The 19,083-nt window shown below is 25.9% G+C and overlaps 1 protein-coding gene across 1 annotated transcript in view; it reads right to left on the reverse strand.

Annotated features, from left to right (window-relative positions):
- The window catches only part of LOC136985564 (latrophilin Cirl-like), a 106,642-nt gene that overhangs the window by 41,927 nt on the left and 45,632 nt on the right, over nucleotides 1–19,083 (reverse strand). Inside the window, 9 exon segments of the mRNA XM_067282876.1 lie at nucleotides 180–338; nucleotides 588–771; nucleotides 854–1,045; nucleotides 5,786–5,889; nucleotides 5,989–6,153; nucleotides 6,410–6,691; nucleotides 7,509–7,615; nucleotides 9,274–9,463; nucleotides 11,194–11,232. Coding sequence (XP_067138977.1) covers nucleotides 180–338; nucleotides 588–771; nucleotides 854–1,045; nucleotides 5,786–5,889; nucleotides 5,989–6,153; nucleotides 6,410–6,691; nucleotides 7,509–7,615; nucleotides 9,274–9,463; nucleotides 11,194–11,232 — 1,422 coding nt within the window.

Raw genomic sequence — 19,083 nt, forward strand, 5'->3', positions numbered from 1 at the left:
CTTCAGAAAATGCTTAAATATCTAAATAAAAGTTTTAAATTTGTATTTTAATCTAATATTATATATTATTTATGTCATTTGTGTATTACAGAATATAAAATTGATTATAATATACAACAGTTTTAAATTTTTATATATTGTATTTGATATATCTATTATTTATAAAAAACATTCTTTACCATGTCTAGATGAATCTAAAAGAGCCTGAGCAGGTAAAATAAGAGAATCCTCCATTCTAATCCATTGGGTTCCTTCAGGATTACTATTTTGCAGTTCTTCTATGACAGGAAATTTTATTGTGTTCAATAGCCTAATATCAAGTACTCTTACAGAAAGCACTGTACGAAAAATTGTAATTTAATTTAAATAACTAAATAATTTTATTAATAGAACAATATAAAAGAAATATCTATTTTTAATGTAAATGATAAGAAATAAAATATAGAATCCTATGTAAATAATGCTTATTTTTTGTTTATAACTAACAAAATGCATAATTTATATATGAAAAATAATGGAGAACAAGTTAGTCATACATTTGTTTGTTAAGTTAGTAATTCATTACTTTAATGAAAAATATTACTTACAAACATTAGGTTTTGAAAGGCTAAAGGATCCTTCTTGTTTAGCTGTATCTGCAAGCAACAGAGCACTTTCTTCCAAACCTTCTAAAAGCGCTGACATTATTCTTCTTCTTTCCGCAATGGTCAATTTTTTCCACGCATCACTTTGTTCTTTGCCTAATAAGTTGCTTACTATATGAACTATAGACTGCCAAACAAATTGAAATTTTTATAATTTTAACATTATGTTAAAATTCCATTATTATTTTACTTTTATGTGATAAATATACCTGCAATAGTTCTCTTAAAACATGATATTTATGCCACATATCTAAAAAGTTTTCCATACTTGTAACAGCTTTATTTAATGTTTGCTGTATCATATCAGTTACTTCTTTTAAATCTTCACTAAATAATGATTTGCTCATTGTCATCTGTGTTAATTCCGATGCTACACTAATTACAGAATTTCCTGCATGCATCTGAAAATAAAAAATACTTTTGTATCATAAAAAATTTAATTAAATAAAAATTAAATGTTATTTACATATTACTAGAGATGAGCAAATATCACTTTCCTCAAATTCGAATATCAAATTTAAACATTAATCAAATCTTGAATACTCAAATACAGTTCTAGAAAATATTCAAGTATTCACAGATATTACTAGCCCATCTCTACATATTACATAATATTGATTATTTCTGAAAGTTTCAATAAATTTAAATTAATTCTACTTAAAACCTATGGCTTGTAGCATTTTTATAGAGTTCTTTTCTCAATATAAATTATATATTTATTCATTTTTTAAGAAAATAATATATACTGATATATATTATTTAATGAATTATTTATTTCAATAGTTTATTGTTCAGTATGCATTTCCAAATTATATATTTTGAAAAGTATCGACGATAAACTAAAGCAATAAAAATTCTCTTATTAAAATGCATTTTGGAAATCCTAAAAGTATTCTAAAAATTTTCCGTCTGTCTAAAGGCATTGGAAGTGATGTTCTGAATTTTAAATTAGAAATATTATTCTTTGATAAAATATGAAAGTTAGTGTAATTTATAAATACTTTCAAGTATTTTGATATCTTTTTAATATTATTTGTAATCAAACAAAATGATAACTAAATACTTTTGTTTCTGATAATTTTATTTATAAATTTCTATTAATAAACAACAAACCACACAAAATCTATTTTTAACACCAGTTGAAAATTTAATATCAACAAACTAACATTTTCAATTGCAAATGCTCTAATTTTAAATATAAATTTCTATTAATCAGAATATTTTGCAATCTGAGAAAATGAGAAAAAGTAAATTTACTTGTTACCGTCTTATATAATGCAGTAAAATAGTGCAAGAAAGTAGGATGATCAGATGTCCCCAATTTCCAGAGACTGTCAATGAATTTTTCCTATCTTTAATATTTGATTGAAGAAGCAATCTCTGAAGGAATCAGCTCAAAGTGGTCACATTAGCAGGTTTCACTGTATTTGGATTTTATCAATTTTAAATAATTTTATTTCTTTAACTAAAAGATTTATAATGAATCTGATAAGTTAATAATTTTGGAATACTGTGACTTCAAAAAATAGATATCTATAAATAAATATTTCTGCTGTAAAACACATTTATCAAAAACAATATTCTGACCAAAAACATTTTAATAAAAAGTTTTCCAAAGATTTTCAAACTGAATTAAGAAAAGATCATTTATGAAATCAGATTATATTAAGGGAAGAAATTTTTAAGTCCAAAATATATGATGTTCCAGTAGCAGTGCAATATTGCAGTACCAATTCCAATTCCAGTATAATTTGTAAAAGAATATTACACAAGAATCAGGGGTGAAGCCAGACTATAATCCTAGGATAAGTATTCAATAATATCATCTTAAAACAAAATCAGGGAAAATTGAATTAAACACAGAAGCACACTGAATAAACTTTACACTGAACAAGATCTGTCAAATATAGTCATATCCAAGCAGTTGGCCTGTGTGAATCTCAACTTAAATTGAGATGTCTTTGTGAAAGGTGAATGTCACATAGAGAGTGACCATGTACACAGTTTAACTACTGAAAACAGTAGCAGTGCAGTTAAGTTTGTAAAAAATATTACATAAGTAATTAAGAATTTGTTGTGAGTTAAGTTAGCAGTCTTCCCAAGATTCAATTCCAGGATGAATAAGATTTTCAAGTACATCATGAAAGCTTAAGTGAATGTAAGTGAAAATGCAATTATCTATCTATATTTGGTTTATGGTGTCTGACGTCGCCTTTCAACCTCCAAGAACTCTCTCCATCTCTCTCTATCCATACACCATTTCTCTTTAATCCGTTTTCACTACATGCTAACTTTATTCCATCGTACCAAGTTTGCCTGGAGTCTTCCTCTCTTTTTCTTTTTTTGTGGAATGTATTCCATTGACATTTTCGGGAGTCTCTCATCACTCATTCTTTTCACATGTCCAAATCAAATAAGTTGTTTCCTCTGTATTTCTTCCAAAACCTTCTTTTTCAATCCCTTTAGGTCTTTGATCCTCTCATTAGTTATTCTTTCTCTTTTTGAGATTCTGCATGATATTCTCAATGCATCCATTTCAACTGTTGTTACTTTTGTTACTTCAACTGTTGTTTCTTTTCTCTTCCCCAGTCATTCTCCATGCCTCTCCTCTGCATAATAGAATACTTTTAACAATAGCATTATATATTATTTTTTTCTTGATCTAGTTATTTCTTCACTCTACATATTCCATTTAATCTTTTAACTGCTCTCTTACCTTGTGCTAATCTTGTATTAATTTCTAATGCATCTCTTCCATCTTGATGAACTTGTATTCCAAGATAATTGTAATGTTCACATCCCTCAATCTTTTCTCCTTCTTCCAGTTCCATGTCTGCTTTAGCCCCTCCTATCCATAAACATTTTGTTTTACTCATGTTTATATATAAACCTCCTTTAAAATATTCCTCTTTTATCTTTCTTGTGTTGTTTTCCAGATCATCCTTATCTTCTGCCAATTGCAATGTAAACATACTGTGCAACAAATGCTATTATATTGTAAAATATATTATTTTTGTGTACATTTTTTCAATTGAATTGCAATTAGATTGAATTGGATTAGCAGGATATTCAGTTTTAGTAAAATTTGATGGAACATATCTATTCTGAATTATGAAATGAATCACTATAATATGCATATTTGGGCAATAGAAAAATTTTTGAAAATGGTGAATTATGTAACTATTGAATCACATAATACATTCTTAATGACACATGTTGAAAATGGATGCAACCTTACTAAAACTAAGGGAGTTGCTACTTGCTATCTATACCTTTATGTGGCTACTAAATACTTTGGTGTTTACCTTAAACAATTCTATTTCCTTTCTCCGATATATTTTAGTTAGCTAAAAATTCAGAAAAATTCATAAATAAAATGAAAATGTTCTTATTATTCATTTTCAAATAATTTGCAAAAACCATCTAATTTATATAATCTTCATATTACATCAAGAAAAGCAGTAGGTTTTACTTAATTTTTAAACTTCTTTTCTCCATTTTTGAGAAATGATAATTTTTTAACAGACTTTTTTGATTCCTAAGATGAATCATAGTTCTGTAGTTTTTATCATTTCACATGATCTTCAATACTTTCAAAAATATACAACTTGAATAGATAATTTGAATCAATCTATATATTATGTACTATTACCAAGTTTATCTTTCTAATGACCTTATAATGCACTTTCCTGTTTTCTTGCAGACAAAAACTGGGATTAAGAGAGCAATATTGTATTTGATTTCCAACAAACAAAATTATATAATATTTCTTTAATCATTATCAATAGATATGTGTTATGATATTGGTAAATGGAATTCAGATTTTTGGAGTGAGACGAACAGACAAAATTTAAACTATTTAAATTATAAACATATATATCTCATTTAAACATTTTGAACATTTTGTCAGTTTGTCTCGTACCCAAACTTGAATTCTGCTTCCAATAAAAATAATGTGGTATATGCTATTTTATAAATTCATTATATGCTATGAATCGTGCTTTAATTGCTTATTTGTTTGTAAAATTTTGAATAAAGTGCATACGTCAATATTGTAATGACTTAACTAATATTAATTATGAAAAGAAACTAAGTATATTTTCTTGTGAGCTGAATAACTAATTGTTAAATTTAAAAATTTTAAATTTTCAAAAAATATTCTGTATAAATTTGAATTATAGGAATATCTGAAGATGAAACATCTTAACTTATGGAAAATGTTAATGTAAAACAAATAAGACTTCTTAATGTGCTAAAGTTTATTTTGTTGCTGTTGTTCATTGTCAAGGAGCTGTTGTCTGTCTCAGTACTAATTATTAATTTAATGAAGCTACCTATTTCATGTAATCACTATTAAATGTGGGAATAATTAAATTATTAGCAAATAAATTCGTAAACATTTAATTAAATCTTCACAAGAAACGTGATGATAAACATTTAAAGTGCAAAAAATATGCCACTTTATATAAAAATACAAAAAAAAAATTACTTATAAAGACAATATTGTAATACATGAATAATTAATTACATTTACAGAAATAGCATTTTTTCATTTGAAATTTATTTAATTATATATTTAAAACAAAGATATTTTTGATGTTTATTTTGTAAAGTAAATCAAATAAATATTGAAGATTAATTAACAATTATTAGAAAAGACAATGTGATATTTGAACATGGAATTCAATAGATAAATATATTTAATCTTAACAAAAAAAAAATAAGATTAATGAGATATTTAAATATTTAATCAAGATTTAGATAATTATGTGCAAAAATACAAGATAAAAATAATTTTAATAAAATAATGTTAGGAATATTAGAGAAAAAATTTAATTAAAACAGGTTATTTGCCATATCTCTAATATCTCATTTTGTTTTTGACAAGGCAACCGAGATGATGCAACAAAAAATTTAGAATTGTAATTAACATTTTTTCTAATACTTATAGTGTTGATGTGTTTGTTCTTTTTATCAATTGGATTTTCTACTGGGATAATTTAATTTGAAAAATATTTAATGTAATTTCAGTAAGTTATATAAAACAGCAAGCAGGAAAGAAAAATGACAGAATATTTCTGAACATTTTTTTCATCCTCTAAAATTTTTTGTTTCTATATAAATATTAAAACAAATCTTACTCTTTCTCTAAGATTGTCAATCCATAATGATTTGCATTCACTCAAATCTGGACTTTCGTTTACCCATTTAACAGGATTCACACCACATTTCCATCTAGCAAATCCTGTAATGTAATAAACAGCAATTGATATATAAAATATGATTCAAAATAAATATTATTATTATTATTGTTGTTGTTGTTGTTAAATATAATTTGATATACCAGTTGCTCCTTCTGGACATTTTTGAACTGCTTCTTCTCCTTTCTTTGTCCAATTCCAAAAAAGATCTGATGCAAAAATTGGTTGGCAAACATCATCTCGTGATATAGATGGTATTAGATCTATTTCTGTTGTTAATAAAGGCGTTGTAGTTGGCATTACAATTTCTACTAAAAAATTAACATATTCAGTAAATTATTACGTAGAACTGTTTTATTGAAAGTGTAAAATATGAACATATTCTAAATATTATTCTAAATGCATTAGATAAAGATACTTGCAAGAAATAATTCAATTTCATGCTATGAAAACATCTCTTTTGCTATTGATATTATTATTAGTTATTTTTGAACAAATATATATTTATTTAAATTATTAATGAATTAAATTAATGATAAGGTACTTTGAAATCACTATACTAACTCTTATCTATGATATTTGTTGAAATTTTCGTAGACATCAATGTAGAAGTAGATGTTGTAAATCCTGTGGAAGTTACATTATTTGAAATATTTATTACAAAAGATTCTGTAGACAATTCACTTGAAGTTGATGGTGTATTGCTTGAAGTCATAGTCTTTGTGACTGTTATTGTTGTGGTTGTAATAGGAGTAGTTTCTGGGATTGGAGAAGTCAAATTATAAGTTGGAGATGTTGGTAAAGGAGTTGTAGGTCGTTGAGGTTTACTTGTAGTAGGAGGAAAAGCTGTAACCATTAAAAGAAAGTTGTTATTAATTTTTCAAGTTTTGTTTCAAGTAAATTAATTATTGTAATATTTCAATTATTTTAATCTATTGATTATCTAAATTAAATCTTTGTAGGAGGTTATTTGTAAATTGAACCATTCATTTTTAGAAGCAAATCATTTAAAAAATATGGCAGATAAAATCATATCTGATGTGATTTATGTTAGAAGATATCTTATCTATTTTATCTAAAAGGTCATAAAATGAATCAATAAGCTAATATATTAAATAACCAATTTAAAAGAAGACTAGTTAAGAATATATTACAGCTGAGTTATGTTAAACAATTTCTATCCATTAAGAAAATGGAAAGCTAAGATATACGTACTTCAAATAATCGTTTTTCCTTTAACAGTGATAAGAAAAATATTAACAACTACTAAATCAATTTTTAAATAAACAATCTAAATTTAGAATTGGAGTGCCTCTTGAACCTCTTAATCTATCTCCAAACTTATAATCATAATATGTTTGAAGAGATTTTTGCAAATGACAGATATACTGTTTATCTCAAAATAGTGCATAGCTGAAATATCTATATATAAATAGCACTTTCTTTGCAAAAAAATAATGCTTGAAAGTTTTGCTTTTATTAAAAGTTACTGAATAATTGATGATAATTCTATTATATTTTAATTATCTGATGTAAATTGAGAATTTACATAGAAGAGAGTAAAAGTACGAAATTTCAATTATTGTACGGACATGACAACAAGAATTTTAGGATATTTTTTAAAATTTTATTTAGAATGAAGTAAATATTAAAAATTATATACCTGTAACGCAATGATATTGGACTTCTAAATATTTCAATGTACCTGGGCATGGATCACCAAAATTTTTCGTAGAAACAGTAATACTACATCTAGGTTTTTGACTACATCTACAAGAGGAATAAAAATAATTAGATTTAGGCAATATAGCAAATAATTTTGTTATTCTTATATTTATTGAAATGAAATTATTTGTAATTACAGTAAATTTGCTAATATAGGAACAAATATAAGGATCAACATTAAAGTAGGCCTATAACAATTGCATAGTTTATATTTATTTAAAATAATTACTTATCTTCAACTTTAGCTCTTATAAGTCCAATGTATTAATTAAAATTTAAATTACAGTTTCCCTACACAACTACATCAGTAATTGTGCAGCAACTGCAAATTTCTCTACTTTCTTGCAATTAGCCAACTATAATTAAATTACATAGCAACATTTACAGGGAAGACTTTTAAATTTGCTGAAGGGAAGAACAAATTTCTGCCCCTAAACCAAACTGAAGTGAAATTAAATGATACCAATCTGTCCTGGTGGGCGTTGAGGTGGAAATATCTGGCTGTAATTATTTTTAATAAAACACTTAACGACAGTAATTGGGTGCTGTGTGTGTAATTAAAATTTTACTTCCCCTTCAATGGAACTTCACTTCATACTTGTACAGAATTTTCTTTTATTTTAAAGAAAATATTTCCTTTATATCAAAATTTGCTACAGTATCTAAAGAGTTAATAAGTATTAATAATACATTCAGAAAAAAAATTGACTCCTATTATTTTTTCCTATTTTTCTCTTATTTTTCTAATTAATTAACAGAAGTAAATGGTTAATAACATTTACTATTTAATTAACATAATTTTCATAAACTTTATTAAAAACACACAATTTTATTAACTGGCGCACATTTTTATATACATAAAAGTTATAATTCGAAAGCAATGAAATAATAAATTTTCTGCAAGATATTTTAAATTGTTAATCAATAATTTAATTTTTCTAAATATTGTATATGATAATGTAAATTATATTAAATTACTTTCACAAAATTAAAACCATTTAAAATATATTTATAGATAATGAATTTTCTTTACAGTAATGAATTGAATAATATATATATGAATAAAAAAATATTTTTCAAAAAGGTAAGGTTTTAATCTTATTGTTTTTAATATAAAAAAAATAATTATTAAATAATATAAATTTACAAATTCATGTAGTAAAATTAAATATAAAATCCTAGATTTAAAATTGAAATCTACATAAAAAAAATTAATCAATTTCATTGGGATAATTTTAAATTTGCCAATAACATAACTTTAAAATTACATTTATTTAATTGATTTGTCTTTTCAGCAGTGCCATTGAATTAATAACCAATTAATTGGAAATGTTTAAATTTCAAACTGCGACACACACGCGCACACACGTTTCAGAGTTTAGAAAGTTAATCACACAAAAATTGTTTTTTACACTTCAACATTTCAAAATGAAAGAATGCCATTCGATATACTGTATATACTGTAATTCCTTTAATTAATTAAGAAAGTTTTGCTTTCGGACTTAATCACGAATCGATTATAGAAATACGAGAAAATAAAGAAAAGTAGCGTAACACAACACTGCTCACCGTCCATATTAACATTTTATTTATTTTTTCCCCATCCCCCTTCCTTTTTTTAAGCAAAACTGATAAGACAAAACAGGAAACCATTCAATTAGATAAATTTTCCAATCGATAAAAGTCACATAACGTTTACTTACCTATCCTGCATGATAAGGAATGATCTGTAGGACATGCAGTTGACACTCCAGTCTAAATTACCTACATCGTTGCATATACTTATGCTAAAACGTCCATAATTGGCACGAATAAGACGTATAACACCTTCGTCGCATGATATTCTGAGTTCTCCTCCATCGCAGGCATACGTCGTCCTATATTCTAGATGTTCTAGAATATAAATGAGTCACAAGAGAAAATATTTTTATATAGCAAATTTTTTTACTTCTCTCCAACAAACTTTCAAATCGGAAAATTTTTTTTCTGAAGTGCCTGGAGTTACTAACCCCATTTTTTAACTTCGATTTTTTTTTTTTTTTGTAAATGATAAAATTTGATGAGTTTCTTACAGATAACCATTTCTTATTCCACTTTAAACCATAATATGCTTTATAAACAAAAAAAAAAAAAAAAGTTTATATCAAAGTAAAATTCCTTAAATAGAACTATATTATAAATATGTATGGAATTTTTTATGTTCTTTTTCTATATTAGGTATAATATTTTCAAATTTATTATCGTGATGATATTCGGTGGCTGATCCAGAAGTATCCGAAGGGAGGATAACTCAAAAATTTTAAATATTTGAATAATTAATAAGGTTGGTAATGTGTTTTTTGTCCTTATGTTACTATAATTGGGTATGTGAGCGCTCTCAGGCGGACTTATCGTACACTATTGACAGGATAAATCACACGTGTTCATCTGTCTTGTGTAATTTCTCCCATTGCATCAATAGTAGCCTATATGATAAGTACTCCAGAGAGCCGAAACTTGGCGCTCACATAAGGTCCTTTTATTAACATGTGCAAGACGATTGGATTGCGGATGGACCGAATTTACCATTAAAAAATATTTTTTAAACACAATGTTTTGAAGTTCGAACAAATAAACATTGTGTCTGTATTTTTCTAAGCGAGGACTCCTTTGCACATAAGCTAAACAACCTTCAGCTTAGGGCCTTGCATTACAATTATACAGCTTAGGGCCTCACATTTTTACATGTATTATTATTTGGTGGAGGAAAAGGGCCTGCTATATGTCATATTTTAGGGCCACAACGAATGTAATTACAGCTCTGTTTTTAACTCATTTTTTGTTAAGTTTAATAAATCTATATATAACTAAATATGAAAAAAATAATAATAACTGATAAGAAGGTAATATGATATAAAGTAGGGGAAAATTTATAGCAGTGACTTTTAATTAATGATAAATAAAAAAAAAATAGAGGAAATACTATATTAACTTGTCCATAAGTAAAACTTTTGTTATTCTTCAGAATTTATTTAAAATAATGCCTGTATCACTGCATTGTAATTATAGTAATGATGACAATAATATTTTTTAATAATATGATATTTTATTATTTGAATTTTTTTTCCCCTTTCATTTATCCAGTTTCACTTATAATGAATATAATTTTTTCCCACCATTGGAAGAAACTGTATAATATATTTTTTTTAATAACAATTATTTTTCTTCACCGTTTTACTTATGAATCACATTATGTCTGATTTAACGATTATATAATAAATAAATAAAACAGAAAAACGTGATATAAGAAATAAGAAACTCTTCAAATTTTATTTAAAATTCTATATAATCTATAATTAATGACTAGACGTGTTTGTAAAATATCTCATTAAATTTGAACAAAAATAAAATTATAATAAATGACATTGTGTATTACTAAAATAAAAATTTAAATAAACAAAATTATTTAAAAACTTAATGAGATATTAAAATTAATTTTTTAATATTCATTAGATAGAGAATGATTTATTAAAGCATAATTTTAATAATTAAAAAAAACTATAGGCCTACATATTATAAAATTAAAGGAAACTAAAAAAATGGGGGAAAAAACATAAGAAACAAAAACAAAATAAACTCATTACCTAATAATGGTGGTTTGAGGGAAAAATTGGGAATAGACACTGAAAGAAAAGGAGAAAATTAAAATCAAGAGGAAAAAAAAAGAAAATTTAATAAAATGATTAAAAAATCTGCAGAAAAATATTTTTCCATTTTTTTATAACATTATTAATTCTCATCGAAATTTTTAACTTGTAAAAAACTAGGAATAAATTTGATTTACGGCATAAATGGTTCATAAATTATATTGAAACTTGGATTAATTTATAAAATGACTTTCAAATTAACTGTTACCTTTTTATTAAGTTATGTAAGAACTTTTTCTTTTCATAGAAAATTTTCAGTTGATATTTTTATTTTTTTTCCAGGCGATCATTAAATTTCATTTTTTAAACATTATTAATTGTTTAACGATATTTTTATTAGTCTTATAGCACAATAAAGTAAAGATAATGATTAACGTTAAAATTATATATTCACTATATAAATAATTATCATTATATTGTTCTATTGTATTTAAATAGTAATTTAATTATTTTTACAAATTTATTTTAATTTATTCAATTAATGATAACTCGCTATTCAACACTAAATAATTCAATTATTTTCTAAAAATAATAATAATAATAATAAAAATTATATTTGAACAAGAACAATAGAATTATAAATGATTATTTTAGATGGAGAACAGTTGATATAAAACCTGTAAATAATTTATTTAAGGGAAGTTCAGTTGATATATAAAATATATTTTTATAAACTAAAGATAGTAAAAGGCACGAAAAGTTATTTAAGAGCAGAACGGTAAACGTGTAAAAGGTTATTTAGGATAAAAATAGAAGAAATATAAAGATTACCTAGAACAAAAAACAGCATTGTAAGAGGCCATTTAGAAAAATATAACAGATATAAAAGTTTGTTTGGGAATTCGAATAGAGCAATATTAAAAGATTATGTAGGCAAAAATAGTAGATAAAGTTATATAAACGATTGTTTTGTGCTAAATAACTATTGTAATATCTATTTATACTTTATAAATAGCCAACGTACTGTATCTGATCTGTCCTAAATAGTCTGCTGTATTTTTATATAATAAAATACATTATTGTATAATATCAATGCATTTTTCCATATGATTAACGTTTGAAAATCTATTTTTTATCATTTGTATAAAAATAAAATATATTAACCTAGAAAGAATCTGTGATATTTCCTTTATCTGTTAAAGTTTGCTTGTAGAGTAATCCCATTGTTAACAAAGTCTTGACATTACACAACGTTTAGCAACTTTAAATCTTGAGGGTAAGATTTATTTCGACTAGAATGACATCAGATCTACTTTCTTATTGGCAGTAAAATCAAATAAGTTATTGTAAAACTTTCTTACTTTCTACTGTTTTTCCTCCCTCTTACCTAAACGAAAATATTGTGCTTTAAAAATAATAATCTTGGTGTTTTTTTTAAGTTTGTAACCATCTTGTGCAGATGATTGAATATATCCTTCTAGAAATTCAATATCTACATTAATCTGCGCTATGAATTAATTTTACAGTGTCACTTCATCTTTATATTCATAATATATTATGAATTAAAGTATATAATAAAAAATTCAGTCAGTTTTTGATAAACACGTTTCCTCCTATCTGATAATTTTTTCTAAATACGACAGGTCAAGGTGAATTATGGATATGGCACAGAAAATGATTGATTGTTTTGGGTGTATCTTTTAGACCTTTTATGCGACCCGGAGCACCTGTATCAGCGGTTTTTCATCTTATTACACTTTGACCTAATAACCCCAACCTACTATTAATGTCACTCCCATGAGTCACGTGACGTGGAGGATCGAAATCACCAAATTTGTCAGACAGTAATTGTACTGATTGCTTCACAACGTGTAATTACTCTTTCTGAAACGAAAATTGTTGGAAATATTTTCTAAAACGAAGGATGGTTCTTTATATACATATATAAATATATATGTGTACATATAATTTATTTTTTTATCCCTTTTATTTTGCATTTGGCATCAAAGAGAATTTCCAAATATTTTCCACTAACGTTAATGTTCAAATATTTACTTTTTAAATGTATTAAATTCTCTTTGAATATTGTTAAAAATTCATCATACAAGAAAGATTAACCCCTTTCAATTATGCACAAATATTTTTTTCCTTCGTGGAAAAGCAAAATTGTTTTCTGCATTAACGAAAAAAAAATACTTAATTTGTCATCTACAAACGATTTTTTTTTTATTATTATTATTATTATTAATTTCCGTCCCTACATATTCGCAGTTCCTCGAAATTTCTTGAGAATTTTCAACAACTCTCCTTCTTTTCTCCTTCTATCAACGAGACCACTCAACCAGAAACAATTAACTATTTAAATGACGGACCAAAAAAAAACACAGACACACACACGCAAATGAAAGAACTTTTACACAATTTAAACAGATAAATACTAAACAAGATCTTTATAAATTATCCTAAGGTAAAAAACGGAAACAAAAAAAAAGTATTCTGAAACTTAAGTAGAAACACTGAGTAAATCACTTTAGCTATTCTTCGTGAATTCCTAAATTATTTTATTCGATCGATTGAACAAACACACATAGCCATATACTGCTTGAAATCAGTTAATTTATTTCCAAGGCAATGTGTATACCCATCATTAACTAGCATTTCCTTTTTTTTTAGAAGAAGACATCCCTAATCTGTTTCCACCCCTCCCTGATTGTCTCTTTACAGTAGATTGTCTCTTTCTACTTCTACAGATAAAGAAGTAAAGTTTAATCCACTGTACTTAAGACAAAAGAACAATTAGGTGTTCAATTATTTAAAAATCTTCATTTCGAATTACAGCAAAATTTTCTTTCTTTCCACTTCTTCAATTTCCTAAAGCCTATTATCCAGGCTAAAGAAAGATACTTATTAATATATTACTCGTCAATCTCGCTAATTGATGCCTCTTAGTTAGTGGCGCCATCTAGTAACAACTTCGCGATTTAATTGTTAAATATATTGTAAAGAATTTTAATACCCTACTTATAACATTTGAAAAATTTATTTTTGAAAATATTTTGTATTTTAATTTATTATATACATTAAAAACAGAAATCTTTTAGTTTAGTATTTGTTTATAGAGTTAATAAAATGAGCCATTGTTTAATATTTTAAACGGCATTTATAGTTTGATATTTATCATACCAAAGTATTTTTATTGTCAATTAAAATGTTTTTAATGCGATTAAAGAAAGCAATTACTTAAATAAAGTTTTACTGTAGATCTTTCTTGTTTTTTTTCTTTTTTATTGAGAAAAAAAATTAAATAGGTTGACTTTAATTTTTTTTTCCTTTGGTAACAATTTAATTATTTTCACTTTTCTTAGAAAATGCTAAGATTTAAAGTGTTAAAATGTGGCGCCATCTTTAGTAGGAATAAACTACTAAAACACCTATTTATGCTTAACAAAATGTCGATTCGTTTGCACGTAGTTAAATGAATAATTTACCTGCTTATATACGTCACTAGACTCTAAACATTCGGCTTAAAGTAATGAAATTTTAGGTATAAGTTAAAATAAAGAAACTAAATTTGAACATAGTTTTTTATCCAGTTACAGATTTAAGGAGAAAAAAATCAAGTAAAAATAAAGACTATAAAATAACCCCAAAGGATAGAAAGTGTTCAATTCTAGTACATTTAATTTGGTTAAGTGAATACCAGGTAGATATCTCAAGTAAGGGACACAGGGGACCAAGCACTTAAGGAAATGAAGCGACTGAGACCAATGAACCTTCTGTAGAAACCACCTTGCTCTAACCCACACGAGAAAGACTGCTGACGTGGTCGAACTACAGCCAATCACTTGCTTACTCACTTTTCTAAAATGTCACTAACAGACATCTGAGTAAATGTAGTGAATACTGAAAATAGCCACTTTTCTATCCAATAACCAAAATCTTTTCCTTCACCCACCAAAAATATACTCAGGTGCTTACTTACAACCTTATTGTATTTTATTTATTTTATTTTTTTTTCGGATTCTACTACCCAAAACTTAAGTAGGATCTAGTAGCTTATATTATCCACTTTACAAATATATATATAAAAATTAGTAAATGGTTCATATTCTTAGGAAGATTCTACCCATTCTTTGAGATTCCTGTGAGTGTAACCATAGTCTCTATTTAATATTCTATAAAAAAATCATGGCTGAAGTTATATATGCTGATATAATGTTTTATATACTTATAAAAGGTTTCTTCTTCTTTCTTTCTTTCTTTTTTTTCTGAGATATTATATAAGTTTGAAACAAGTTTGACATTCATGCAACTATATATTTTTTTAGAATAGGCAAAGAATAAACCGCTTCTAGATCGCTTTTGAGACTTTAAGAAACTGAAGAGATTTCTTTTGGGATTGGAAGGAAACTAAGGCAGTTATGACACAACTTGAAGAATTGACGCGAAATATGATGCTTTTTTTTGTACTTTTTTTGCACACCTGGGATCTCGGAAGCTGTCAGTGTTTCTGGAGATAGAGTCTATAATCGAATCGTTTGTTTCCATAACATCTTTCTTTCTCCTTTAAGTATATAACTAAATTCTACTAGTCTTTTCCAATTCAGCATAGATTACACGTCATTCAGTACTGACTGTATTTTTTCTAGTAAATGGCTCCCACGTAAAAATATTTTAAACACATCTAAAGAAAAATATTGTATTTTACCCCCTCCCTTCTTCCATTTCTTTAAAATAGTATTTGCTACCTTTCGAAACTTTTTATTTAAAATCTATATTTATTACATATTTAAGATGTTTCTACTTCGTTTAATCTTAAAAGAAATACATGTACACAGTAGACAATTCATTAATGTCACATGTAAGCAGCGGCCATTTTATCAGGATAAAATAACCTGTAAACAACGGACATTTTTGATATGTTTTAGTCAGTGGCCGTTGTTTACAGGTTTTCCTGTATACTTTTTTAAAAAATAAACTTTTATATTTAATATTAACGTACTAAATAAACAAATAAGCGAGACTTTAACTAAAAAATTAATTAATTAATACCTTTTTTGTGTAATTAATTTTTCAAGTGTTTTTAATTCATTAATAAATATTTAAAAATAATAATTTTGGTAATTATATAGTAGCCTTTTATGGAAAAATATTGATCAGTTTTTATAATTTTGGTGATAAAAATCCTGAATATTTATGCAGTTTTATCACTTTCTTTGCTTCTACTTTGTAACTGTCAAATGGATAAATGTTAAAATTATAATGAGCTTAATCACGAATATTTTTGATCTGTTTTTATTAATGGAGGGAAAAAATCTTTATTCTGTTCGCTCAATATTTTAAATTAGCTTTATGAAATTTTATTATTCAATAATAAAATTCACTTATAAGCTTAAATATACAACAAGTTTAATTCTAGATAATGGAAAAGTAAATTTATATATAGAGAGGGGGGAAAATAATAATAATAAAATAAAACGATTATAAAAATACAAGAGAAACATTCTTACTAATATAAAAAAAAAAATATTATCTTTTAACAAATATTTAGATAAGAAGATTAACATCAGAGTAACTTAAGTGGTCTAACTGATACCAATGCGCAGCCTCAGTGTAATTAAGGAAACGGTTCTGTGACATCATCTCCATTTGGAATGACCACAGGACCATCATCAACTACACAAGGAAAATATTAAGAAAAATAAAAAAAGAAAGAAATTTTGATATAAACCAGGAGGGTCTGTTTGGAAAAGCTCCTCTTATAATTAAACCATTGCCTGACCACTGAAGAAAAAACAAAGGGTAGGAAAAAAAAGTAAAAAGACAGAGATTAGGAAATTCCGGGCTTTTTCTCCCACAGGAAATACAGTTCCGAGTGACTTCAGTCCCATTGGAGGTTTGGTGAATTGGTTTTTTTATTTTTTCCCCTTTTACTTTATGCTTTGATTCTCGTAATGTATTAGAATTTCATAAAATTGGCAAAAAGATCGAGTTAAAAATTGCAGAAATTAATCCTACTTAGGAGGAAAAAAGGGGGAAGAAAAAAAATACAAATTCTCTCAGATGAAATTATCGTTTAGTCAGACATATTAATGATATGATAATCATTTGAGGATTTTCGTAAATGATCATTGTATCATTCGTTAATAAGAAGATGGAGAATTGCTCTAGCTGATTTTTTTTCCTTCCTATAGTCCGAGTTAATTAAATTAATCCTTTTTTTATACGTAATATATTTTGAGAAAAGTTTTAATTATATAATTCTAACGGGCTTTAAAATTAGATCAGTGAAGAGCTTGAAAGCGGAACATTCTCACTTAAACAAATGTAATCTACAAATCGAGACCATTAATAAAGCAATTAGCACCTAATGTTCAATATAGGCGTTACATATAATAATCGAACCCGGAATCATTTGTAAATTAATTAATGTGTAGTTAATCACTAGTTAAACGTATTAGCCATTTATTATTAATAAATAGTAACAAACTGAACTCATCAGACCCTAAGACCTAAGAGTGACTTATGGGTTTTAATAAAGGATCTATATATCTAACTTTGGTTGGCATTCGGTTGATTAGAAGTTTAGCAAATTTATGCCCCCTTGTTTTGACATAATTTACAATTGTTTTGGATGATTAAGTCATTAATTAAGGGTTTAGTATTTTGATTTTCATTAAAACGGGCGAAGAAGATTCATTGAGAAATTTCGATATGGAAATTGGAAAATGTTTATGGACATTAAATATAATAATAATACTTAAATTTTAATATCTTTTGTTGTTATTTTATAGTGAATCGCATATATTTACATAAAGTGGAGAGTATGAACTTGTGTTTATCAATATACGCACACTCTCCATGTTTGTAATTTCGCACGCTATTGAGGGTTATTAAGGAGTATAATTAATTTATCCTCTATTCATATATTATCTTTATATATTTAGAAGCGAAGAAAATTCTATTGAATAATTATTAAACAATTTGGAAGGGTTCTTGAATGGTTATGAATGAAATCTTTGATTTAAACTAAAATGAATGTGATATTATTGAATTTTAAAACTTTTACATGAAAATTGTGAAACTTTAATATGTATGCACGCACATTATTATACTCTAGTCTGTTAGCGAACAGATGGTGTTAAACAGCAACTTTCCTATTAAATGGTAAATTCGTTGAAAATTACTTATTTTTATTCATTCTAGTAAACTTAAATGCAATTATTTAACTAAATAAAAGAGAATAAAGTTATTAAAATAGCAATATTTTTTAAATTTTTATATATTAAGAATTTTTATTTAATACTTTAAGAAATAATGTCAATTTCTACGTAATACTAAGGCTAAATATCGCAAAGTTTTTCTTATATGTTTAACCAATGTTTACTGAATGCGTAATATATATCATTACAGATAAACGGAGAATAATATTTTAAAGAATTATTATTAATTCTTTGAAATAAACATAAAATCATAGCGATAATTCTTTGAAAAATACTCTTGGAAAAAGAAAGAGTAAAAGGAAAAAAACAAAAAAAAAATCCAATAAGAATAAAGGATCTAGGAGGAGTGTAATTTCAAGAGTAATTGGTATAGGAATCGTGAGCATAATGACTTGTCATTTCGGATAGTTACTGCATACTTCAGGCGCTCACTTAGTAGCAGTCATTAAGTTCTGCAGTAATCTTGTTTGTTTTATGGATGAAAGGATTTTTAAAAAGGTTTTCGTGATTTTACATCACTATTAAAGTTTTTCTTCTTAACTGTTATTGGCATTTCATAATTCTTATCATGCAAAAATCAGACCTAAATTACACTTTTTAAAATCGATGCTGTGTGAAAAATTTGAAAATCTTTCCCCAAAAAATTGCAAGAAAGATTGAAAAC

The sequence above is a fragment of the Centruroides vittatus genome, unplaced genomic scaffold (assembly GCF_030686945.1).
Source record: "Centruroides vittatus isolate TY-2023 unplaced genomic scaffold, ASM3068694v2 contig_971, whole genome shotgun sequence".
NCBI lineage: Eukaryota > Metazoa > Arthropoda > Arachnida > Scorpiones > Buthidae > Centruroides > Centruroides vittatus.